We start from the raw sequence: 26,369 nt of genomic DNA on the forward strand, positions 1-26,369 counted from the left end.
TATAAGAATGAAATTTCTTTAGTTACAGTTCCTGAGTCGGCAACATATATTTTTTAAACAGTATCCATTTTATGGTGATACATGTGCTTAACCTTTGAATTGTAAGAACAGTCCCACTAAAGTCAGTAGAAGTTTAGTGAGTGCAGTGGGATTGTTGTCATTGTTTAATTCCAGGGGGCAGCTAAGTCCTGTGCACCTGCTCAGATGCCCCACTCCCCACAATGGGCTGGGAAGAATTGGAAAAAAGATAAAACCCATGAGTTAAGATAAGAGCAGTTTAATAATTTAAATAAAGTAAAATGTAGTAAAAATAAGGAAAAGGGAGATTACAAAAAGAGAGAGAGAGGAATAAAGCTGGAGGAAGACAAGGGATGCCCAGTGCAATTGCTCACCACCTGTTCATCTGTTCCAAGCCCATCCCAGCAGCAATCAGCAGCTCCCAGCCAGTTCCCCCAGTTTTTATACTGAGTGTGACATTCTATGGAATGGAACATTCCTTTGGCCAGTTTAGATCAGCTGTCCTGGCCATGCACCCTCCCGGCTTCCTGTGCCTGTTCTCGCTGGCAGAGCATGGGAAACTATAAAGTCCTTGACTTTGAGTAAGCTGTACCCAGCAACATCAGTGTGTTATCAACATTATTCTCAGACTAAATCCAAAACCCAACCCTGTATCAGCTACTAGGAAAAAAATTAACTCTGTTCCAGCCAAAACCAGGACAACTGTGTGAAAAAAGCTTGAGTGTCCTTAGTTGATTAAAAGGCATAAAGGTAAAAAAGGTGCAAACATAAGAACGTTTAAAGTTGTTATTATGTTGGTACCAGCCTCTCGGAAGGTCTGCATAGTATTAGAAAAGTGTGTGAGGAGGGTTTTAGCACACTGAAGCTTGGGGCTGCTATGCAAAAAGGAATCTTAGTAGGCTGGAGAAATTAATGTCCTGGCAGGAACCATTTGAAGCTCAGCTAAGGTAGGTGCCAAGTCCTACACCTGGGAGGAGGTAACTCCATGCATCCATATATACAGTTGGAAGACTGGAAACAAAGCAGTCTAGCAGGAAAAGAACTTCATGACCTAGTGAAAAGCAAGTTGAACACGATGGTGGCAATGAAGTCCAACCACATACTGGATTGCATTAGCAAGAATATAGTCAGTGGGTTGTGAGAAGTGATTCTTCACCTCTGTTCTGTGCTTGAGAGAACATGTGTGGTGTTCTGTGTTCAGATACATACACAAATGAACTGAGCAGAAAATTGTCAAGATGGTTAAGGGACTGGAGCAGAAGATGTGTGAGAAGACAATGAAAGAGTTGATGTTGTTGAGAGGGACATCTTCCCTTGTTATCTATAAATACCTGATGAGAGACTCCTGAGAAGAGCCAGACTTGTCTCAGAAGTGCATGGGTATATGGTAAGAGGTGGCAGACACAAGCTGGAACGTGGGAAATTCTGACCAGACACTAGGGAAAAAAATTACAGTGGTAGTAGTCAAACATTTAAGCAGCGTGATCAGCAAGCTTGCAGAATCTCTGTGCTTGGAGTTCAAAACTCAGCAAATTCCTAAACAACCTGCTCATATTGGACCTGCTTTGAGCAGGAGGAAGAGACTAGAAGCCATCCAGCTGTCTCTACCTGCATGATTACAGAATTGCTAGTATAAGTTTGGTTTTTAATTACTGTTTCTGTTTGTCAGAGAAAATATAAAAGGGTTCCCACTCAGCCGCCACATCTGGTAAGACCTTTCCCTGTAAACAAAACAAATAAATTTAAAGTAGACCATTCCTTTTTAGTTTAAGTTTTCACTATTTTATGACAATAATGAATCCTCTTCAGATTGGAGGCTGGGTTTTGGTAGATGCACTGCTGTCAGGATGTTTAGGTTGAACAAGTTCTGGTTTGAAACCCTGAAAGTAGAACAATTACGAGATTTGTACTATTTATTGTAGCTTCATTTCTCTGAAATGTCAAGATTATCTTAACTTTAAAATAGTTATTTGTGAGATCTTTGATACATTGCCAAAAATAATTTTGTCTGCTGTGTTTTTAGCCATGCCTACAGTTTTAGTCAAGACAAGGTTTAGACCTGTTTCCTATAACTGCATAAAAAGAATAGTGAAATGCCATTACTGTGCATCTTTGGTTTTCTTAATCCTATCTGTGGGGCGTTGGTTATATCTTCTAGTTTGTACTGGGAAATAATGGAGAATGGTTCTGTACGTCTTTGCCATTAAAACAAGTTTGTCCATAAGTGGGAAAAAACCTGCATGTTATTCTCACATCTGGGATGATCTTTCAGAATTATTAGATTATTTATAGTTAACACCCCTTTACCTGAACCATATAGCTGTTTCTCAAGTTTGGTGAATATAATACCAGTGCACTTTTAGGGTCAGTATTATGTAGAGACTAATCAGTACTAGTATTAGGAATACTACTTAAGTCTGTGATTTAAAATATGCAATGTCAGTGATCATTTGACCAGAACTATGAGTTTCCCAAGTATTGGTAGTGGGAATACTTATGCAGAGAGGCTCGATCTATTCTTTCTCCTGTGTCAGTTGGTGACTTTTTTTATGTCATTGTGTATCCAGTTGGGTCCAGATTCCTAGTGAGTGGTCTGCATATCAGTTGGCAAAATCCTAAAGATTTTGGAAGTGGAAAACAGAAAAACTTAAGTCTGCACTGGAGTCAGACTCATTTGGTTGTTTTTGGTAATGTCATAAAAACCTTAGGAATGAGAGCAGTCTCTGGTTACAGGAGTGGATTAGTCAGTGTAGGATGAGGGGATAGATTGTATTTGGTGATGGTACCCTCTGATAAAAGCCCTCTGTGGACCTAAAGCAGTGCTAAAAATTAGCCAATCCTTTACCATTTCCAGTCTTGCATTCATTTTTCTGTGCTTGTTTCCAGGAGTTTGACTTTAATAGAAAGGAAGTGTACAAGTCCTAAGGTTAGTTCACTTTATGTAGTATAAGATTTAAATAAAGTTAACATTTTATCATAGTAAATTTGTGTAAGTATAAACGGCAAGAAAGTGCTGGTTAACAGTCCAATGGTCTTTATTTTGCATTAAGCTAGTGCAAGTATTAGAGTAGTTCTTAAATTATTTACCTGTTAAGTGGTTTTTAGATTACTAGTTTCCATAATCCTAATAAGGACTGTTGTCACTATTATACTTCATCACTTTTACACTAATAATTGCTGCTGGTATTAAATTGAGAAAATGCTTTAGGTTAAACTTTATCATTAAGATGCAGGCTATATTTTTGTCTTTGACAGGCTAAGTAAAATTGCTGCAATTTAGATATAGAAAAGGAATCTCTTCAGCTACTTTATGGCAAAGAGTAGGAATTTTGGCAAATAATATTCTATATGACACTCTAGGGACATTTCATAGAATCACTGAATATTCTGAGTTGGATGTAGTCCACTTCTGCAGTCTTGAATATGCTTGCCCTGAGTATTTAACAGTATTTATCTGCATAAATAAAGTATCTCTGTGAGTAGCAAAAATAACTTTCTTTGAGTACCAGTTCTGTTTAATCTAGTATTTTGCAACAGAACTCTGCTAAAGTAATGGATTGCTCCTGTCTATCCTTCAAAGTGTTTGCACAGAGGGGAGATACTGTGAATGTCAATGGCTACAGAAGAAGCTTCATTCAGTGTTACGCTGTATTGGACACTGTAAAAGTCAGTCCTGCAGTATAGCTCCAGTTTGGTTATGCCAACGTCTGAGAGAGCTGGGCTCATCCTGAGTGTCATTCTTCTGTTAAATGGCTAATAGGGGCTGTCCTGTTTGCCTTGTCACAAAACACATAGGAAATTAGTTGAACTTCATTATTTCATAATTTTTATTTATTAGTAGCCAGTATGATCAACAGTTCAGATTGGGAAAGACTAATGAAAGACTGTAAGTCTAGTTACTTTTAAAAAGGCAAGTTTAAGGTTACATGCCTTCAGATTCTAAATGCATCTATAGAGTGTTTCATGAAGGGAAGAAGAAACTCAAACCCACAAATATATTAGTCCATATTTTACTTAAACATGTATCTTAGCTCATGCTGAAAATATTTCACTTCTTATTTTTAGCTGAAAAGGAACTGTGAGAAAGTATTTTTGAGTTTTTATATGTTAGGATGTGTTAAAGTACAGGAGGCTGTGATGGAATAAGGCAGCATGCATGAATGGAAATCATGTGTTGTATTTTCTTCAGAGGCTCTTAGAGCCTTCATGGTATTTAGGTAAGCCCTTCCACTTTAGAATAAGGATGTCCATGTGGGAAGCTAGTACAGACAAACTGTTCTTCAGCTATTTTCGCTAGACTACAAGCTCTGAGACTGTGCGTGAATTAGCATAATCAATTTAAAATGAACTGAATCCTGTGATTCCTTTATATGTAGAATTTTTAACCTTAGTAGGGTAGATACATGGAAATTACTGCAGAGTCTGCATCAAATTGCTTTGTATGTTCATAAAATAACTAATTGAAAGAATAGTTCAAAATTATTATTAAAGCATACTTCATCTGCAGGGTATTTCTGTTCAACATCAAAAACAGAACCATGCATAAAAAGATAGGAAAAATGCATCTTTTCTTTCCCTCCTTTTTAGAAGAGAGCAGGAGTCCTTTGCACTATGCCCACACTGATGTCGATAATCTTAGTAGGCTCAGATCACACTTGGGTAACTCTTGCACACAATTTATGCTCTAAGGTACTGTAAGTATCTTGCATAGCTTGACATAGCCTGTGCAGGGCCCCTTAGAGGAGTACAGTAGAGTAGGTGTGCAGTTGTGTACACACCTTTCGTGGCACAGCTTTACCAGTTTAACCACACTGTCCCTTAGTGGGACAAGCAGTGGCTGTGTAACTGCGCTTAGGGCTTATTCCGGAAGAGCTGTGCCAGTTACACGTCTGGTCTCCCTGACTGATGTGATGGTTTTGTCAGAAATAGTTTAGACAGACACTAGAGATGAAGTTTCAGAATTCTTTTAACTAGTCCTAAGACAGTTCCAGGAAGCAGTGTCACATTCCTCTTCCAGACTCCTCTCTTCTTCCTACTTTTCTGCGCCTTCTCTTACTTGCAGTGTTCAGCGGTGAATCAAATCGGGTTGGGTTAAAATGAAAGGTCTTGCTAATATGTGTTTATTTCAGATGTTTACTATGCAGTTGTGTGAATGCTTACACAAAAGACTGGCTTAAGGTGCTGTGTAAGTACAGTCTCTTAAGTATTTTGGTAAAGTGATGTTTTCACAGCTGAACATTAGCAGGAATGGGTATTTACCTACCTTAAGTTTTAAAAAAACTCTACTAAAACTTTGTGGTGCTCTGGTCTAACTCTTGAAGAATGAATATGGTTTTAATATTTGAGATGTTTTGTGTTCTGACAGGAAAAGCATCGCTCGGTATTGTTCTTATATATTGTGATAAATATGAAAATTCTAACTGTCTAATCACCAGTAATACAGAATTCACACAGTATTCATACTCGTAGCTCCTTAGATACATTAAAATACAAGTTACTTATTAGTAACATAGTATTTTGATCAGTAGATGAAACAAATAGTATGCAAAAACAATGTCACCTAGTTTTACTAGAACAGATGTAACCCTAGAAAATACATGTTAATATGGGGGCATGAAATAGAATGTGAAATTTGGTAGAACTTCCATGAGTGAAATTATTTATAGGTTTAAAGAACATGGGAGCATTTTAAGGAAATGCATTTCTTGGCATTAACCATTAACCCTTTCTTGTCTAGAAAACTGCTCTTTAATATGCTGTTGACTGAAGTGTTTCTTCTCTTTGGCCTGCCCCAGCCACTGGATTGTTTCACTCTGGCATTGCTCTGTGCTTTGAAGGTCATCAGGCACTTGCTCTAGAATGTAGATGTGATCTGCTGATCTCAGCTCCTAGTGCAGCGTGTGTACTTCATAGCACTGTGGTAATTATGTGGCACTTCTGCTTCTCTTAATAATAACAGGCTCAGGATATGCACTTGATTTTTGGCTTTTAAGCTGGAGTGAGTCTGAAGGAGTATTTTGGAAGTATTGAACTATTCCCTCTTGCTTTGGTGGCTCTTTGAGGGGGTGGCAGTAGGATTATAAAACTTTTTTTTTTTTTTTTTTGATAAGTTGAATTTGCTGTTTTGCTGCATGACAGTGCACTGCACTTTGCTTCCTAGTTGAGTGACACCTCTCTATTTTATGTTTTCCTATTTCTTATGAACAAGGGAACTGAGGGGATGCAGTGTACTTACTCTGGCCTACTCTGGGGTAGCAAGGGGGTTAAGAAAGGAGTGTTAGTTTGAAAAGGAGGGAGATTAGAGTCTGGTATTGACTTCTTAGACAGCAGCTGAAGAGACAAACTTTTATTAGGAATCTTCCTTCTTGGCATGTCAGTGAAGGAGGGAGACCTGAACCATTTGGACTGAGTTCAGAATGGTACCTTAGCAAAAGAGCATAAGAAAATAATAAGATAAATATTGCAAAACAAAATTCCTTTGAATATTTACCCACAGATTTGCAAAGAGTTGGAAATAGGATAAGAATGATGAACTTGGTTTTGTTTTTTAATTTATTTAAATAATTGTTTAAGGGAGTGAATTACTGCTGAAGTATTGGAGCCTTTTGCTCAAGACAAGTTGACTCAGAGTACTTATGGCCTTGTGCAAAAATCGTGTTATGGATTTCACTGGGATAGTCAGGTGATCTTTTTCTGTAAATCTGGTGATATATGTTCATGCTAGATTTTGAGGTAGAATAAGACTGTTGGGTTAGATTATAAAATGGATGTGAGAGTAAAAAGAGTTTATAAAGTGCTGGTAACTTTACAGTATAACAATTAAATTTTGCTAGCATGGCTTCAGACTGGGTTGAAGGATTTCTCACTTAATTTGGCTTGTTAAATATTGAACTTTGTAATGTCAGTATAAAATGTTTGGATGTTTGGTTTGTAAGTTTGTACGTTATGGTTGTAATAAGGAAGTAACTACATTTTTATTCTATTTTAGGTAGATTCAAAAGTGGTTATTGCCAGTTTACCTCATGGATGAATCAATAATTTTAAAATCCTGTCAGAAAGATAAAGAAGTAATTTTTTTTTGTTTCTGTGATTGGGGAAACAATTAGTGATTGAAAACATTTGAAATCAACAAAACCTCCTTCACAAACTCGGTCCTTAGTTGACTTTGAAGATTCCAGACAAATTTTTCAAGTTTATTCCTCCATCTTTGCTGGAATTTTTGCATGTACATTCTTTAAGATTTTTGCCACTTCCTTAAAACTCTTGCTTAATGTGTAAGGGGCTAGTCTTAAAGCCCTGAATGATTGTAGAGTTTTAATAATAGCTGATTTTAGTGCAATGTTTATATGCATCATTTATCACATATATGTGTCTTTTCAGGTTAGTTTTTTCTGGTTTAGTTTTGTTTATATGTACACACATTTGTTTCTAAAGTTTTCTGAGTTATCTTCTGTAAAGCAAAGCAAATTAACAAAATAATAGTACTTGATCCAAAATAGAGTATGTTCCCCTTGAGACTGAAGAAAATAACTTTATAAGACCTACAGACTGTAGGTAATTAATTCCTGTATGGAATAGCAGAGTTTTTAAATTTTGTTTGGTTTTGTTTTGTTTGTTTGTTCTTTTTGTTGTTGGAGGGTTTTTTTCCCCACATACAATGTAATTCAGAAGTAGCCACCAGGTTTTAAATTCCAGATCTAATTCTGTTTAAAGTGATTTTGTGTGTGTTATTTTTTGCTTTTATGAATCCTATTTACCACTATGGCCCTTATGCCTAAAGATACTTGATAGGAATTTGCACATGGTGTCTGACTATGTAAGGAGAGACAGACCTAGAACATGCAAGCAGCAGTTTGACACTACTTCATTATTTTAAAAATAACATGCTGAAGTTATTAATATTGCTAATACACATTATTTTCTTTTTTAGTTTTGACACCAGTAGTTGAAAACATAGTATGTTTGCTAATGGATGCATTTATGTTTCTGTAGAGTTAATTTATTATACAGGGATTGAAGATCTAATGTGAAGATACTGTCCTGGGGGGAGTAAGTAGAGCTGGTTGGTTCTAGGAAAACGTCACTCAAAACTTTTTTTGTATGTCGTCATCATCTGGTATTAAGTTTATGGCTGATGTGGAAATTTGAGGGATTTATTTGGAGTTTGGGTTTGTTTGTTTGGTTTTTTTTGCTTCAACTCAAGAGAGTTCAACTCATGTCAAGACTGCTGGCTATGTAATTAAAGAAAAATTAATTAGAAACATCTTATTCTCTCATTTTTAGTTCAACCTACCAGTATCTGTCCATACATCACCAGCTCTGATAATAGGCATTTTTATGCTGATTGCTTGAGATTGACTCTCTGGTAATCTGCTTATCAAAATAACTGAAGAATTTGGAGGCTTTTTAGAAGACATAAAAAGTTCTGTTGTAATTATAATTCCTATTTCTAAAATAGCTATTTGCTCTACTTCAGTCTTTAAGAAGTCGACTTACTCAGGATCAAACTTTGAATATATAATTTTCTGCTTTTAGTAAATATAGTAAATAGTGTTTTGTTTGTGAAAAATAAAATTTAGAAGAGCAATGCAGTTTTTAATAACTTACCTTAGTATGCTCTTTTTTGTTGATATGTAATGGTTTTGTCTGTTTTTTTATGTCAAGGAAAACACCGATTTTTAAGAGTAGAGGTACTGGACTAGTGAAGAGGATAATAGGCCATGAAGAAATGAAAGAGTTTTCTAAAGGCAGGTTGAAGAAGAGAGAAGGAAATTGTATTGAAAGCTCAGGAAAAAGGTTGGATTTCCTGCAGAAAGCAGACAGGCCCTCAGATTGGGCAGGCCCTGTTTATTAAGGCCTGTAGACTATGGTGAGTAAGGAGAACAGAAGAGTTTGTTATCTGCTGAGAGTAATATTATAGTGTCCAGAGCTGCTCTCTGGAATGATTTTAGTAGAAGTGAAGATGTGTGTTTATGTCTTCATAGTGGCAGAACTCACTCTTCACATTTTCTGGTGGAGTGAATTGTGTGTTCTTTGCAAGGAAGTTACTCAGATATAAAATTACACAGTATAAATCTGGATTTTTTTTAAGAGAGAGCAGGTGAAGACAAATCAAATACTATCAATCAGTGGTTACTGTGATAAATGTGATTGAGTGTCCTATCCTTGGAAGATGCACACAGAATGACACTTCATGAAGGATTGATTCATTTGGGTTTCTTTTTAGAGATAATGCTTTTAGTAGTGAATAAAAGAGCATAATATGAATCTTCTGCTTTTCTGCATCATACTTCTGGTTTAATCTCCTATGCTTGGGTTTAGTTTTCACAAGGCAGAATAAAGTTGGTTAAGTATGATCATAGCATTGCAGAAAGAATCTTAGCAGTTGAGATGGTCTAAAAGACAACAAATCTTTTGACTAGACACTAGTGTGAATTAAAGGATGCATTTAAAAATGGCTATGTGTAATCTATCTAGAGTATCAAAAAAAAAAAAGAGGGAATAGCGTCAAGCATTCCCTTGCACGATGCAAGGGGAAATTGTTGCATCAATTTTCCTTTCTCTCTTGTCATGTGTTCTGTTTGTTGTTTGGATTTTTTTGACCAGTCTTGATCAAAATAATTTTCATGTGTGATAATGGAAAGTTCTGCTAATATTTGACTTGTAGGTTTCTAGAAAAGGATTTTGCTGATGGATTTCTGGGCATTACATTGTTACAGAATTCAGCTCTGAAATTATGGAAATAAATGCTGCGAGTAATGGCATGGCTCATATTTCAGGAATTGCTAGCTCAGTGATTTAGTCACTAAATTGTTACTGGATCAACAGGAGCTGATGCTGGTTTAGACTTGGTGTGGAAGTGTATTGAGGTCTTTGTAGAGCTGCTACTGGAAAATCAACTTGGGATGTGAAATCACAAGTTGATTCATAAATTCTGCGCTAAGGTTACTGGTGTTAGAGAATTTTTAAAGACCACTATTGTTGGTAGAGGTGGAGGCCAGAGATTTATTCTGTTAGAACTGCTAAAATTAAGTAATTTTATCATACACAAGCCTCATTAAAGAGAAATATTGTAGGAAAACACTCCAGATTTAATTTGACTAATAATCACTTTGGTGCTGTTTCTCCAGGGATGAAGGATAAAGCAATACTTGTCAAGGTGAAGCTGAGCTGAACCTTGAAAAGTGTCAGAATAACACGAAAAAATGGATCTTCAGATATATGAAGAAAAAAATAATTTGGTATACGGAGGACATAGGAGAATTTAAGCATAAATACAAAATAAATGAATCCCTGCAATAAAACAGTGCAGTATTGCCTGCTGTGTTTCCTTAAGGTGCTGTGCACAGCAAATAAGGACATGGAGACAACTACAGCTGTAGTAATAGAAGCAATCATCTCAAAGTGGGGAACCAGGATCACTGACAGACTGTGTGTTTGATTGCTTTTAAACAAATACATGGAGTTGGGAAGGATTTGTTGTGAAAAACAGCTAGTGTGGTACTAATTGAAACTGAATATGAAGGAGAATATCCAGGCTGCTGCAAGAGTGTGTCAGAGGTCACTGAAGAAAAGTAGAATGCTAAGTAGAAAATGAAGTAAGCTGCAGCTTGGATTAACCATAGATTGTATCATTGAAATTCATCCTGTTTGCTTTTAGTACAGTCCTCCAAATTAAAAGTTATTTGCAAAGGACAAGAATGCCTGCTGTCCTTTGTGAAGTTTGCCAGGTGATGTGGGCAGAGGGAGAGCAGGAGAAACTCAGATGAGGTTGGAGTGACTGCAGTACCTGTACAGATAAGTTACAGTGACTCACCTGTATTGGTCATTTAAACCAGTGTGCTGCTTTGGGAAGACCCTGTGCATGAAGACTCCATACACAAGGGCAGTACATCTGACAAAGCACTGTGCAGTCAGTGCGGAGGACACACTTTTGCAGGAATCCTTGCTGGGACTCTTATCACTTGATCATACTGCCTGAAAAAGCCAGATTTCGTCTTTCTTAGTTTATGCTGGTTGTGGTGTATCTTCAGTGAGTACAACAGAGCGTTCATGGCACAGATTCTGAGGCATCATCTAAATTTGTTTATGCAGGGTTGGTTAGGTGGTCATGGGACATAGTCGAGAACCTTTTTTTAAAAAATCATTATGGTGAGATTAGAATTTCAGCTTGTTTAAAGCAAAATGAAGGCTGGAAAATCAGTGTAAATGTGATATATTTTGCAAGGGGAATAAATACTAGATATATGAAAAACTTGTTAAAGCTGGGAAACAATGCTGTCACAGGTGGGCCATAAATAGATTGTAACTTCTAATTGTACCTCAGAAAGCTTTTAAAATCATGACGTTTTGGAGCAAGCTGCCAGTTGGAAACATGAGAGCAAAAAAATTCAAAGGGATGTTGGAAAGCTTGCAAGAAGATACATCACATAAGATCAAGTTCTAATTCAGAGAGGGAATTTTTTACGCTGCCTGGCTGTTGTGGAGAGCTGCAGGTGCTGCCTCATTTGTGTGAATTGAAGGGATTTCAAGTTCTAAATACAAATGTATATAACTACAGATGTTAAAAGCTCCCAGTTCACTATTGGATTAATTTAGTGAATTAGGATTTTTTACATGGTGAAACTTTTACCTAATCTTTGATTTTTCTTTATATCTGTGAACATCTCTGTTCAGGAGAGCACTCTTTGTTTTGGTGGGACTGATTCAATAGAACACTTGCAGGAAAGAAACAGAAGTAATTTCCCAAGTGTTGTCCAGTGAATTCTGAGTGCTTAATAGTTCATATCACTGATAGATTCAAGAACCAGCTGATGGTACCCATCAGCTTTATATGACTTGACCCTTCTCCAGTAGCTGTCCGCAGCCAGTCTTACTCTGAGGGTAAAAAGAAGCACAGCTGTGTAGAACTAGTTGGAGCAATTTTTAAAGATCTGAGAAGATGCTGACAGTTCTTGTAAAAAATAACACAGGAATCAGGAAATCTGTTCTGCAGTCAGTGAGCACAGTATGCAGAAGTAGCAGAAAGGAAAAATGGGTAATTCCTTACTTGATAGTACATATTTATAAAAGGAGATTTTGCGTTGCAACTCCTCAATAAAAGTTACTGGCTGGGAGATTTATGACTTTCACTAATACTGCTCTCTGGACCTGGAAAGCAAGTTCAATGGAATGAGTAGTTCTAGCTGAACACTTGAGGATCTGTTTCTGGAAAACATATGTTTTCTCCAGTATCAAAGTATAGTATTTTTATTTTGTAGAGAAGTTCATTGGGGTGTGAAAATGTTGAGGAGGTGACAGTGAAATTCAAGCGCATAAAGTAAATTGTATCTTATGCCTAAAAATTAAAGATATACATAATCTTAAGGCTACAATATTCTTTTTAGATTGTTGTAATGTTAAAAATACTACTTCATTTGGGGAAGTCTTTCTGTGTTCCATTGCAAGTGACAAGTGTGTCTGTTTTTAAATAAATTTGTCTAAATATGAAAAGAACTGATGTGTAATGTGGTCAATTTAATTTTATAGTTTAGATATGTAGAATGAATAGCTGATTTGAAAGATCGTGGTCATTTTAAAATATAATCAACTTAGAAGTGCAAGTTGAGATGTTGCTGGATTGCTTTGCTTATTCTAGTAATAGTATAAATAGTATTGAAGTTTCTAATGCTTCACAAGTAGTCTATTTTTAATGAAGTAAAATTTCAATTGGAAGATAGCTAATAACTTCAGGTTACTATACTTCTAAATGTTTACTTAACTTAAAGTACTGTTCTAAAAATTTAAAACAGCTTTTTTTTGGGGGAAATTTGTATGTGAAATGCTTACTTATGATTCTTTGTTTCTCTGTTTATTTTTAAGACGAGCAAAAATCAAATTAAAGTAGATCTTGTAGATGAGAATTTTACAGAATTAAGAGGAGAAATAGCAGGACCTCCGGACACACCATATGAAGGCAAGTAAAGTTTTTGTGTATGCAATCATTGTACATTTCAAGTCATGTGTCTTGAGATGCTTTGTTTGTAAAAATAATTACAGCATAAAATGTAGAGGTACTTGTTTTAAACTAGTCTGATTTTTTTTTTAAACAAGATTTTAAATATGTCTTAAAAAATTATTTCAGTTCGGCTTCTTTGTTGCCTGAAGAGAGATCTGTTTGGCAGTAGGATAGACTATCCCATATCAAGGTTAATTTACAAATAGAAGATGTGTGGTTTAATTGGTATAATTCTGACTTCTACTTGTTTGTTTACTGTCTTGACAGTGTTAGTTCCTTAACCATGAAGCATTAAGAAACTGAGCTTCAGACTGTACGTGTATTTCTGTGATCTAGAGTGGTGATCATTCATAAACCTTGCATTTCTCCTATCTCAAGCAGAAATGCTGTTTCAGATTAAATTTGTGATTAATTTTTGGCATCCATATGTCCCAATAATTAATTTATACTGACATGGGGGACTCTGTAGTAGAGCTTCATCTCTTTAGCTCCCTTCAAAAATTATACCTTACTGACTTTCTAGTTTATTAAAGCTGGTATCAGTAATTATGCATCTCTTACAGTCTGGTAAAAGCAAGGTAACTTCCATAAAGAAGCTTTCACAGAGGCTAATGTGACATGCTTCTTCAGAGATACAAAATGACTCAATAATGCTGGTACTTGTTAACTTAATGTATAATATATATGGAACTGGCAGACGTACCTTATATTTAAAGTTCTTTCATGATAAGTAAGGATTTTAAATTTTTTAAATAAATGTCAGATAGTTTTAAAATGTAGTTTTACTTGACTTTCCCATGCCAGGTATCTACTTTGATTTGAATATGTACTTTCAGTAAAAAAGTATCAAGGAGTGTCTCGGGCAAATAAATTGGTTTTTTTTGAACATGAAACAATTTTGCATGTTCTTCAGCTGCTCTAGTTGTTCTGTGCCTTTAAGCTAACACTGAGACTTGAGTATTCACTTGAGATGGGACACAGACCATTTGTCATTATTTTGAAAAAATAAATTCTCATCAGGTGGGGGAAATACCTGAAAAATGTTTTGTAGCTATGGAAGTGTATGCAGTCGAAAGCATTAGTGACTGCTAATGAAAATCTGGTTGTCACATCTTCCCTAATGGAGGACATCCTTTGTGATTTGCTTTTCTGGACTAGAAGCTGGTGCAGTAGCATTGGACTTGAAAACAAGGAGAGTCTCCCCTCTAGCTTTAGGACCCAAGAATGAGGAAATGGCCTAACAGTGGTTGATATGGAAGAATATTGGGCAGGGGCAGATGTCAGAAGCTGACAAGAGGGGAAATTAGTCTGGAAGAAAGAAAGTAGAAAAGTGGAAGCAGCTGTAATGGTAGGGGTGCCCTGCAGAACTTTATTTCCAGAATTCCTCAACAGTATAGTAAATAATGGTGGTTTTCCCCTCTCCCTCCCTTGTCCCATGTGTGTCCATCTCATCAGCTGCAGATGTATAGTTGTCAGATGGTAATGTCTGGAAACAATTCATTCTGGTTGTAATATGTGCCTTCAATTTAAAAGGAGTACTGTGCTGTTCACCTAAAATGCACACTCGTGCTGGTATCTACTTGGGAAGCAAATAATTCTATGTAGAATTTTGTATAATTGTTGTTTTGCAATAGTATAGTTCATCTTGTAAATCCAAGACTTAGTATTGTAATAACTGACCATCTGTATATAAGCAATTGAATACTAGGAAACATCTGAAATGTGGTAGAAGGGTGTTGGTTTTGGTGTTTATTTTCCATTCAGAGAGAATGAAACCTCTTTGGATGAGTTGGTTTTTCAGAGCTTGACATTTTTCCCCCCCTCTAAGTCAGTATTACCTTGGCTTATAAAATGGGCCTTTTTTGGAGAATGTATTGAGAGTTATTTGAAATTAAAGATGTATTCATATGTCACAAAATTTAAAAACTGTATATCAGGTCATGAAGAGAGTAAAAAAAGATTGAAATGTCTGTGGGCAGAACTGAGTTGTGTGATGCTGAATGATGCAGGTAGACAAGAATTTCAAAAGTTGAGTACTGTCTGCTTACGTATTCAGCATATCCTGCTAGTGAAAACCAGCAATAGGTTTAGTGCAGAATTTGTTGATGTGAAATGCATACATACTTACATACCTTTGAGTAACTTTAATTATGAGGATATAGTAAATGCCCATTGCGGGGGGTTTGAACTAATTTTTTATTCTGATTATGGCAGGCATCTCATGGAAGAGTAATGTGATTGTATGCTTACTTTAATCTAGAAGTCCTATGTTTCAAGGAGCAAAATGAGAGTTACTGCCAGCCCAATTTCTGGTGTTTCCTGACATTAGAATAATTTGCTTTGGAATGTTAATATTTCTGTAATATAGTTATATGCATTTATTCCTTTACATAATTCTGAAAGGTGTGTCAGTGTGTATCATCTTCATTTTGTGACTATAGCAGTAATGCATGCTGCATAATTACTGACTGATGTTTTGTCATCTATAATCTGAACAGTAACACAGCAAGAAGTGCTTTATGAAGAAGTTTTATGCAGTAATTCTGGTCAGACAGTCCCTGTGATACAGGAGGGAGTTCTAGAACTATTGTGAAGTGAAAGAACAGTTTTTGACCATAGTTGTTGAGGTATCTGAAACAAAACTGCAGCTGCAAAATTTTTTATAGGTAATGTTGGAACATTATTTAAGAATGACTGAGAAGAAGAATGCCATCTCTTGACAAAATTTACAGCTTTTATTTTTCTGTTAGTAGTGTCAACTCATATTGATCAATTATCAGTATTATACGATACAACTTAATTGAAACAGGTTTACATCCCATGATAAAATGTGTTTGGAGAGAGTACCTTTGAGAGACTTGATTAATGGCTGCAGGGTTTTACTTGAATCAAGAGCTTTTCAGTAGATAGGTTGAGGTTTAGTGGGTGTGGATTTTTTGGGAGTTGTTTTGTTTGTTTTTTTTAAGCCTGTGTAATATTGTTATTAATTTCATGACAGGCTTCCATGTGAGCCACAGCAACTGCAAAATTTATAATAGGTTATTTCTTCGAGGGAAATAGCTAAAAATTGCTCTAACTCTTGTGAGACCTGTTCCAGTAGGACTACAGAAGGAATATTATGCCATTACTGTTTAATTCAATTTCAAGCATTAAATAGCCACAATAAAAAGCCATACATACACATACTCTTAAAAAAACCTGCAGAAATATTGGTGTGCAGAAGTTAATATATTAGTGATTTATAATTTAAATTTAGTATTTAAAAAAATCACAGATTTGTTTAGGTTATGTCTTTAAGCCTATATTTTTAACTGCAAAGTTTAGTGCAAAACAATAGTATATAAATAATACTACCAGCTCCTCAGTCTCTGGTGAAAATATCGGTGGCTGAATATCCTGTTAGACAGAAGACTGCAATAGTTTGTGGTAAGCGGGAGAAATGGTAATACCCAAGGATAGATTTCATATTACCTTACAAAATGATGTGGCAGCAAAATTGTAGAAGGACTGGTGAGTGTAGCTGGTTTTTTTTTCTTAAAAACAGTTGCTGCTGAATTATGCTTCGGTTTAAAGAAAAGGAAAACCAAACTTCCTTAAGGTCTCTTACTGATATATGTGTCTTTAAAACTATTTCTTCTGTGCTTACTGGTGAGCAGACAAGCAATCAACTTAGACATTACTATTCTAATTTTGGATTTATTGGTCTTTCTTATATAGTATTTTCTGTTAAAACTTCTCAAGTAACTTTAGCGTTAAGTGAGAAACAGAACAGCTGTAGACAATAGTGTAAAATATCAAACTGATACTAACTAATTTCAGGTGGAGTGTATTAGACTGAAATACATTTTAAAAGTGAGAGCTGTTAGGAGCTACTAATGTGTTTTTTGGCACAGATGAAAAGATGCCATATACTGTAACTGCTGAGAGGAGTACTAAGAGACTTTTTTCCCCTGTGCATCTTGCTGCCAGTATTGTAACTACTTGAGAGCTGGTTTTGTGTAGCTTCATTTACAGAGTAAATCACTCTGGAAATCTCAAGGAAAATAGATTGCAAATACTTCAGCTTTAATTCAAGAAATTGTATAAATTGTAACACATTATACTGACATAGGGAAAAGGTTTCTGAAAGAAGAGCAGCAGGTTGAAGAAAAAAATTGCAAATGAGGATAATAAATGTTCTTTTTGTCATTGAACTGCTGCCTGGCAAATGGCCTTACTGGGCAGGCAGAGATAGTTTGAGATTGCTCCAGAAGACATAAGTATTGGTAGTGAACTTGAATGCTAGCAGAAATATAATGGAAATAGGATATGGGATGATACTGTGACAAAGAGATGAAACTGAGAAATGTTTAAAACTGGGTATTAGAAGGGGGTTCTGTCTTCAAGCTCCTATTATCCTTTATTGTATGCTCTGGCCCTTCATAGTATATTACTGATACTGGGGTGTCAAAGTGGTTGCATAATTCAAACAGAAGTAGCTACTTCAGGTGGTAATGTGGAACATAATAAAAGTTGAACACTGGTGCCTCCTTTATTATTTTTTTCACAAAGTGTGTGAGCTTTTCTGAAAGAGTTGTTTGAATGTTTTTGAATTTAAAAGTTTAAAATTAAAACCAGGTAATTTCAATTGTGTAATTTGAATATAATTTGTCATGAGAAGAGAGTCAAAATAATGTAATATACCTGTTCAGCCTGAATGTTCCTGTGGCCTATTTTTTTATCTATTTAGGATATATTTGGTTCATATTTTGGTATATTTTACTAAAATAAAACGTGGAAATTATAAGATTGGAAATGAAAATGTGCACAATAAATATACCTAAGAAATATAGGTACCGATTTCCACAAGCAAACACAGCTTTTCTGACTTCATTGCACTTATTTATGAAATAGATGAAATCTAAATCAATCTACTAGCTAATACGGCTGTGTAAATTTGAATTACCTTGAAAATCTGCTCATTTAGAAGTGTAAGCTTTAGTATCATGAAAGACTAAGTTTGAGTAATGTTCTTTTGGTATAATTTCCAAATCGTTTTTGTCTTTTGCAGGTGGAAGGTATCAGCTAGAGATAAAAATCCCGGAAACATATCCATTTAATCCTCCTAAGGTACTGCAAACACACATTTTTGGATAATACAATTAGGCTAACAAGTGGGGTTTGAGTATTCTTATATACTTGTTTGCTTGTTTGTTGGAGTTTTTGCCTTTTTGTTGGATTTTTTTAAACTCACTTCTAGACAAGGATTGGAACTGTTCCATTTAGGTAGAAGCAAAACAGGGTGTAAAACTGTGTCCAATCAGAGGTACACTCTGATTGTTCCTAAAAGTACAAACTGGGAAATTTTGGGGAGGAGCTTGGGCCTTATTATTGACCCTAATGTAATAATTTTCTGACAAGATAAAAACAGTTTTCAGGTAGTTTTGAATTATGTGGAGAGTACAGCTGTCTTCCCTCCCCCTCAGCATTGTTGAAGAAATGTTGTAATAGGGACTTGTTGGTTCTTTTAATTTCTTGGGCTCCATAAGTTATACTTAAAAGGTTCTTGAATCTAACCTACCAAGTTTCTAGTAATAATTAAATAGTGACATGTACAGTTGTGTGTCTTGAAGAACCAACAGACAATTATAATAGTCTTACTGCTTCTCTGTTGAAGGAATGGATAACATGCACGTAGATGAGAAATGGCTGTAGTAAAGTCACTCATATATTTTTCATCTTATTCACCTTTTAACTTTACTGCATCTTTCTAGAAGTTCAGTTTTGGATTCCACTCTGAATAATGTCCTCCCCAGCCATATGCAGCTCTACATTCCTGTGCCCTCATTTAGTCCACTCTTCAGTGGCTTGAATCAGTAGACACCTGAGTTGTCTGACTCCAGCTCTTGATTGGTTTTCTGTTTGTCTGAAAGATGTCTTTGAACCAAAAACATGTCCTAGATTCTTACTATTTTCACCCTGATATGTAATACTGGGAAGGAACTGGGGAAGAGGAAGGGAGAGGTTCCAGTATCTCATAGGTTCTTTGAATTATTCCTTGTGGCTGGAGCAAAAGATACAGAAAATTTAAGAAATGTCTGTTGGTCTTCAGTTCTTTAATCTGCCCATGTTCTGGTGGGAGGTAAAATAAGGAGAGCTGAAACAGGTTGCAGATGCTGAAAGATCAGTCTGTATACCATGATTTAGTTGCTGCTTTAGGGCTTGGTGGTCTCCATTTCCAGAGTTCATAGGCAGCTGTTAGAAACTCAGTGCTTTGAAGCATAGTGCTGCTTATTCTGGAGTCTTGAATTGGAAGCTTTTTTGCTTGTGTCTGGCCCTGCCTTTCATCTGAAAGATTTCTTTAGCTTGTTCAGTATGTGCTTTGACAGCCATTGTTAGCAGTCCTTTCCTGTGAGAAATTATCCAGTATTTACATTGCTTTTTACATTTTCCAAGTGACTTCCAGAGTTGAGGTAGTTAATAAGAGCTTTCTGCATATGAGGTAATGAGACAGGATGGTTGTAGATGTAGTAGCATCCACCAAAGAAATTTTTCTAACACATCTATAGCAAACAGTTTAGCTCAACAGTGAGTGATATGCAGTTCCTATGTTAAGAGTTCAGGACTTTGTGAAATCTAGCCCACCTCTAGTAATGTTAGAAGTTTTAAGTCTGTATTCGACCGTCTGCTTGTCCAAACTTGTATGCTGGAGGACATTTCTAACTAGCTTTGTGTGATGCAGGGATGTGAACACATGATGTATGAGGGAGCAGTTAGGGATGAGTTTGGGGAGCTGGAATGGGCAGTAGTCTGTTTTGAGTAAGGCGAGGCTCTAACAAACAGCCTTACAGACTTGAAGCCTCCTGAAGTAAGCAGTATCACGTCTTAGTTCCGGTTGTAGTGCTACATTTTCTAAATTGGTATTTCTTCATAATATTATTTAAAATGGTGGACTAAAAATGTTTACTTAGTATACTGCATTTAATTACTGCTTTTGATTTTAAAAATTGTCTTGTTTTTTTAGGTGCGGTTTATCACCAAAATATGGCATCCTAATATTAGCTCTGTCACTGGGGCCATTTGTTTGGATATTCTGAAAGATCAATGGTAAGATTCCACAGGGGTTTAAATGTGCAAAATAAAATATACTGGTGTCCTGGATAGGAGGCATCAGTTCACCTTGCTTTTCACCTTGTTCTTCTAATTTGAGATGTCCTTAAAGCACACATTATGGTGTCGTATTCTCGGGTGATGATTTTGGAAAGCACTAGTTAATATATACACAGAGAGTTCTTCCAAAACTTTTTTCATTAGTATGAACATTTAATTGTTGACATTTTGGGTGGTTTTGTATGGGTTAGTTTTTAATTCTAGTTCTTTTCTGTTAACAAATACTACCTATTGTCTTTTTTAACCAGTTAATGTTACTGCAGAAGTTTCAATAGCCAAAATCTGTGGAATAGACTTGTGTCCAAACTAACAGCTGCACTCATTGTTCATTTGTTTTTCAGAGTAATTGATTTCATGTGGTTGAAAGATTGTGTACAACAGTGGTATGATAGACATGATACTTAATACAGACGGTTATTTTCCTCCATGTCTGCCCCAAAAGAATAGGACTGTAATTCCCCAGCAGATCATACCAGTATCTAATGTATACAAACTTCAAATGCTTGTAAAGTCAACAACTTAGTCTAGAGTGCTGTTGACCAATCGGTCATCAGTCGGGTTTGAAACAGAAACTTTAGAGGAGAATGCTGAAGTCTTGAGGTGTTGCAGGTGACACATCCAGGGCATTAATCTTTTACAGATGTACGAGATTATAGAAATAATCTGGCACAGTATAGGGTAAATTACTGAAATTAAATTGTAATGGTCATAAACTGTTGTTTTTCTAACTTTTGGAATGGCAAATGTTTTCTTGCTATCTCAGAGCACTTGATGTTCTTTCAGGCAATAGAATCTTTCGGTATACATGCTGTGGTACCTGGTAGAGTTTTCCTTACCAGTAAAGCCTGTGAATTTCTGTACCTGCATCTAATTGTCATACCACCCTACAATTTTACTGGAGATTAATGACTCTAGCTGTCCAAATACAGTCTCCTGTGAGATCATACTCTGAAGCAGATTCATGAAAAGGGCATGAGGTTGTCTGTAAGTATCAAAAGGCAACAAAGATTTAAAAAAACTATGAGCTTCAACTTAATTTATGTATTTTTGGGGTTGTTGGTCAAAAGCTTTGATATTTGAGAAGGACAAACAGGAGAGTTGACCTGTGTTCTTGTAATCTTTGAGTTATGTCTAACCAGATAATTTTGTCTCTGTCTTATTTCTGTTATATGTGCTTGATGAAAGAACCACAAACATTAATATCTTCCTTATGCAAAATGTATGCGAAATAGGAGTATTGCAACAAGAATTTGACTTCTGTATATTTATACCAGCTGACACAAGAAGCACCAGTATTATGCCAATTACACAGTTTTAAACTCTTCCTTTGAAACAGTGTCTTCATTTGGAAGCACTAAGGAGAGAATTGCACAGAACCTGGTGGTGACGGACAGAGATTTCATGTATACTATTAATCCCTCTTCAGATGATTCTTAATCATTTTCTAGTGGTGCTATTTGTAAGTTTTGTTTCTTTTCACATCATAGAATGGTATGTGAAAATCACTTGAGCATTGTTGAAGTGCTTGTCAAAGCCTCTAATCCTTTGATAAGAACAACCTTATAGCTGTCTCCACCGTTTACTGTTTGAAGCATTTCTGTATTGTGATAGATAAGACCGGATTTCTCCTGTGTAGCTTCCTAAAACTCACTAAGCAATATGAATGGTTTATATTGTTTAATTAATTTGTTTGTTGTTCTTCAATATATGCAGCTTTAGTTAATTAAGAAATGCCCAGAGCAAAGAATCATAGAACCATATAATGGTTTGGGTTGGAAGAGACCTTAAAGATCATCTAATTCCAACCCCCCGCCATGGAGAGGAACATCTTCCACTAGACCAGGTTAAATCTGAAGTGGCAGCATTCATAATATATGTGTATGCAGACAAAGATAAATATGTACAAAGGTGTACTTGAGAAAAATGCTGCTCACAGCCTTCTGTGGTCCACAATAGCTCAAAGCATTTCAGTACCATTGTTCATATATGGTACTAGGGTCACAGGATGATTGACTTGAATCATCAGTAAATTTCCATCCTGCCCTCAAGGATGAGTTGTTATTTACTGGAATATTCCTTGAAAAGTCCAGTGATAAAAATACTATTCCACTTGATCTCTTGTTCAGATGGAAGAAGGAACTCAAGACTGTTTGTTGGAAAACAGGAGCGTGCTAGACAGCAGAAGTTCTGGGAGCAGACAGTGTTTCTGATAAGCTCAAGGAAACCTAACTGTCCAGGTGCCATTAATCCACCTGAGGCCTAACAAGCATTCCTGAGACCATAACTGGCCTAAGGAGGGAGCCAGTGGGAGGATGTACCACCATGCACCACCAAAAATAAGTTTTCTGCATGTCTAGGTTGAAAAGTGGTTTGAATAAAATAGCTTCATTAGAAAGCAAACAAACAAACAAAAAATAAGCAATGCCCCCCCAATTAATATTTTAATATTTAAGTTATTTCACCAGGGATTCAAAAGTAAATTGGCCAAATGCAATTCTGAAATATACCTGTGGAAATATTCTAGAAAATATATTAGTTCCAGAATCTCCTGTCAAATCTTTTAGCAACAAGATCTGAAGTGCCACTTCATTGACCTGTAATGCTCTTAACTGAATAACGCTTATTTTGTTGCTGTGTTTGGATATAAGTCTCCAGTTTCACTGCGTATCTGTTTTTCAGTGAGGTTTGAGAGTTAAACGACTGGAGAAGTTTGGCCTCTGGGCCTTAGCAGGATTTCTGAAAGAGTTAATAAGCTGATAAAATACTCATTTATAGATGGTGAATACAAATATTTAAATGTATGTGTATAGTTTTAAAAAGTCTCTTCACTACTCTCCCATCCTGTGGTGATGATTTGCTGTTCTAATGAGCATAGTTGAGATGGTATTCTGCATATTGACAGGGGATTTTATCAGTTTGCGAAGTAATATCTTTAAATTATTTTTAATGCGTTTAATGAAATTCTTTTTCCACATTGCAGGCTTCATACTGAAATTCTTTGCAGCTGTGGATTTTCATTATGTTTAGATTTTTAAGTACCTGTTATGCCAGTTAGTTTGCAAAGCAGCCACTGTTTGCCACTAGAATTAAAACAGGGATATGATTTTGTAAAATGAATGCTGTTCATGCTTATCTGACATAATTTTCATTATGTGGTTTCACTTACTATGGCCTATATTTATCTTCTGGGCTAGAACTCTGTCTCAAAACTTTAATCTTAAATATACAGCATATCTAATGCAGTGCAGTGAAACCTGAGAACTAAATTACTTGAAAGCTGTTCTGCATAAATCCCTTGAACAGAGATTATTAAGTGAATGTGTCCTTGCTGCATATATGGCTACAAAAACTCTTGGCTTTTGTGGGTTTGACAGTCACTAGTGAAAAATAAGAATATTTTTGTCATAGTGACTAATGGAGGATTTGTGCTTCAGTTTTCGTTGAGATGTGGAAATCATTTTAAGAGATAATACTGTTTTAATAGATAAATAAGCAGCCAGCTGTAATCTTCCTGGGTATCCAGTACTTCTGGGTTTTGTTCAGAGTGTTTGAGGAGACTGAAGCTTCTTAAACTTCTTAAACTTTGAGAAGAATGCAGAGAGTGTTAACATGGTTTTAGGGAGCCCTTCAGCAAGCAGGCTGTCTTTCCCCTCTGTGCTGTGTCAAAGCTATTCTATTTTTCTTTTTTTTTTATTTTCTCTGATGGGTGCCTGGTCTTGTAGTTGTCCTATAAATAGTGACTGTGCAGTGGACTTCTACTCAAAGGCCTTATTAATTTCCTTCCAGATTCCATAAGCTGTTGGTACAAGGTCCCAGAGATTTTCTCTTGGATTAACAAGTTTGTTTATTTCACAAATGGAACAAATATTACAGATTATTTAGAAAAAAGTGTTCCTGTAGCTATGTTTGGATGATAGAGTGGAGTAGCAATCTGCTGGCTGCAGCTGTTCCTGGCATTCTGCTTCATTGCCCTCTTGGAATAATGAGAAAGATTGTTTCCTAGAGTGGAATGTAAAGAACATAAGTAAAAACTTCCTAAATGTAGAATTACTTAGCTTTTAAAAATGAAGAAAAATAAAACCTGGCAGTGTTTTGTAATCCTCTTAGGACTCTCTCTGTTCATGAAAAGGTAAAAGAGATTTCTTTCCTCGGGCATGCTGGGCACAGCTGGCTTGCTGTGCCTTTTGATGTTAACACTAATCACCCAAACTAGGGGTGCTCTTTTTTAATGGAAATGCCCTAAGATATTATCAAAAAAAAGGAGGGAAAAAGTGTAAGTGAACAAATGTGTATCAGCTCTCTTTGTTCTGATTCAATCCAGTTTTTCCTTGCAGTTTAGCAAACGTAATGCCAATAGAAAGCTGGGCTTTTGGTGTGCTTGTCCAGAGTGGAGGCTTTTAGTTTCAAGTGCTCTGAGGGACAGTGCAGCCCTGTAGGGAGCTGTCTGCAGCTCACTGGTGCATGATAGGGGCCTCCTCCCATTTTGCAGATGGCAAACCTGCATGATAGCTAAGCAGTATTTTGGGATGGGAGTGGAAGTTGGGGATTATTGTAAGCTTTAGGAGCAAACAGGAGGCAGTAATGTCATAGGACAAAGATTATGTAAGGTCTTGTGCAAGGCAAATAGGAAATTTTCCCTGTAAAACTCATTATACAAGCTGGCTCCTGTTGCTAGTGATCAGTAAGGTTTCCACTGAAGTAGTGTACCTGTGTAGAGAGTTGTACAAGAAAGATGGGAAACATAGGAAAAATCTAGAGTGAAGGAACGTGATGCGTGAAGAATGATGGTCTAAGCAAAAACAATGTACAGTGAAAGATTGAAAAACCGTCTCAGTGTGCAGAATATTAAGCATGAATTGATATTCATGCTACTTCATGAATTGAAGTAAATTTTCCAAGAGCCTTCTGAGGCTTCAGCTAAGAAAGATCAGATGGAAGTCTGTCGGGAGCAATCGAAAACCTTGCCTTTGGCAAGGAGAGACCAAACCTAGAACACACCCATGCAGCTAGATTGAGTTACCAAAGAGAATTGCTTGGACTCCATGAGTTTCTGCACGTAAATCCATACCTAGAAGTGAACTTCAAATGTAAGAAGAGTTGGAAATAACTAATTTTTTCAGGGTTCTATTCTAGATCAATAAACCTTTGAGGTGCATTGGAAAATTCAGAAGATCTGTATCTTTGCACTGGAAATCAGTTTTAAGGAAAATACAACTTTTTTTTTTTTGTTCTTGCCCTGGACATTCTTCTTTGGATTGTGAAGATGTTGGGGAAGGGGGTGGGTGTGTATGTTGGGATTTTTAGCTTTGTGCCACTATCAGTATAAATTTTCTTTCAGAACTGATGATGGAAATTGTTTTTGATTTTTGCTCATGAGGAACAGGTCCTGCCTTACTGGTGTCTGTAAATATAATTATAGGCAGTCATCTCCATTCACTGTATTCTCCCAAAAGAAGAGCTTTTAAGTTCATGGGAAATCAGAATCTATTTTTTAGCTGTTCCTTCAATTTCTTCCGTAAATCTTAATATATATCTGAAAAATTAAGACTAAGTGATGTGGAAAATAACAAGCCGTTTTTATTTTCTTTGATCAGGAAAGCTAATTGGTGTTCTAATGGTAGAAGATTTTAGATGGTTATACAGTAGTTACACAAAATATGTCAATTTTTCTTTATCGTTAATCACAATTTTGATTTCTTCTTTTGTTTAATACAAACGGCAACTAAAGCTGTAATGAGTTTTCTTTTATGATTTAAGAATACTTCTTTCAGTGTTTGTGTCCAATAAAGACTATCTTACTATGCATGAGATGGGAAAGCTGTTTTGAGACATGAGACTTGAAAATAAGTTGTAAGCTACATTTGTAAATCTTTTTATAAAGGCTAAACCAATCTTGTCTGAAACATAGTATTTCAGAGTTTAAATTCTCTGATCATCTAGCCATCTGTATATATATATGGATAAGTTGTTGCTTTTTATTGTTATTTTGAAATTGGAATGTCAGATGTTCAAGTGTGTTTTTTATAAAAATCTACAAATATAACAGGTGAACTGGGATTGAAAGGACCTTGCAGTCTTTAAGCCAGAGACAGCAGGAGACAGCTGGTGTCCATGGCACCTTCAGTTCTTAGCAATGCCCCCTGCTCCCCAAAGTACACTTTACACTCCTCTGCTAGAAGGTACATTGTAAGTAGAAGTAAATTGC

The 26,369-nt window shown here is 36.1% G+C and overlaps 1 protein-coding gene across 2 annotated transcripts in view; it reads left to right on the top strand.

The window, feature by feature from the left end:
• Nucleotides 1-26,369, top strand: part of UBE2K (ubiquitin conjugating enzyme E2 K) — a 43,433-nt gene that overhangs the window by 4,604 nt on the left and 12,460 nt on the right. Inside the window, exons 1-4 of one of the 2 annotated variants that reach the window (XM_030270951.4) lie at nucleotides 8,863-8,887; nucleotides 12,880-12,973; nucleotides 18,066-18,124; nucleotides 20,019-20,101. In XM_030270951.4, the coding sequence (XP_030126811.1) occupies nucleotides 8,885-8,887; nucleotides 12,880-12,973; nucleotides 18,066-18,124; nucleotides 20,019-20,101 (239 nt within the window). In that variant the 5' untranslated portion in view covers nucleotides 8,863-8,884. Of the gene's footprint in view, nucleotides 1-8,862; nucleotides 8,888-12,879; nucleotides 12,974-18,065; nucleotides 18,125-20,018; nucleotides 20,102-26,369 lie in introns of those variants that run through there. The other variant, XM_030270950.4, reaches the window with a different exon arrangement.

This window comes from Taeniopygia guttata, chromosome 4, assembly GCF_048771995.1.
Source record: "Taeniopygia guttata chromosome 4, bTaeGut7.mat, whole genome shotgun sequence".
In the NCBI taxonomy this organism is placed as follows: domain Eukaryota; kingdom Metazoa; phylum Chordata; class Aves; order Passeriformes; family Estrildidae; genus Taeniopygia; species Taeniopygia guttata.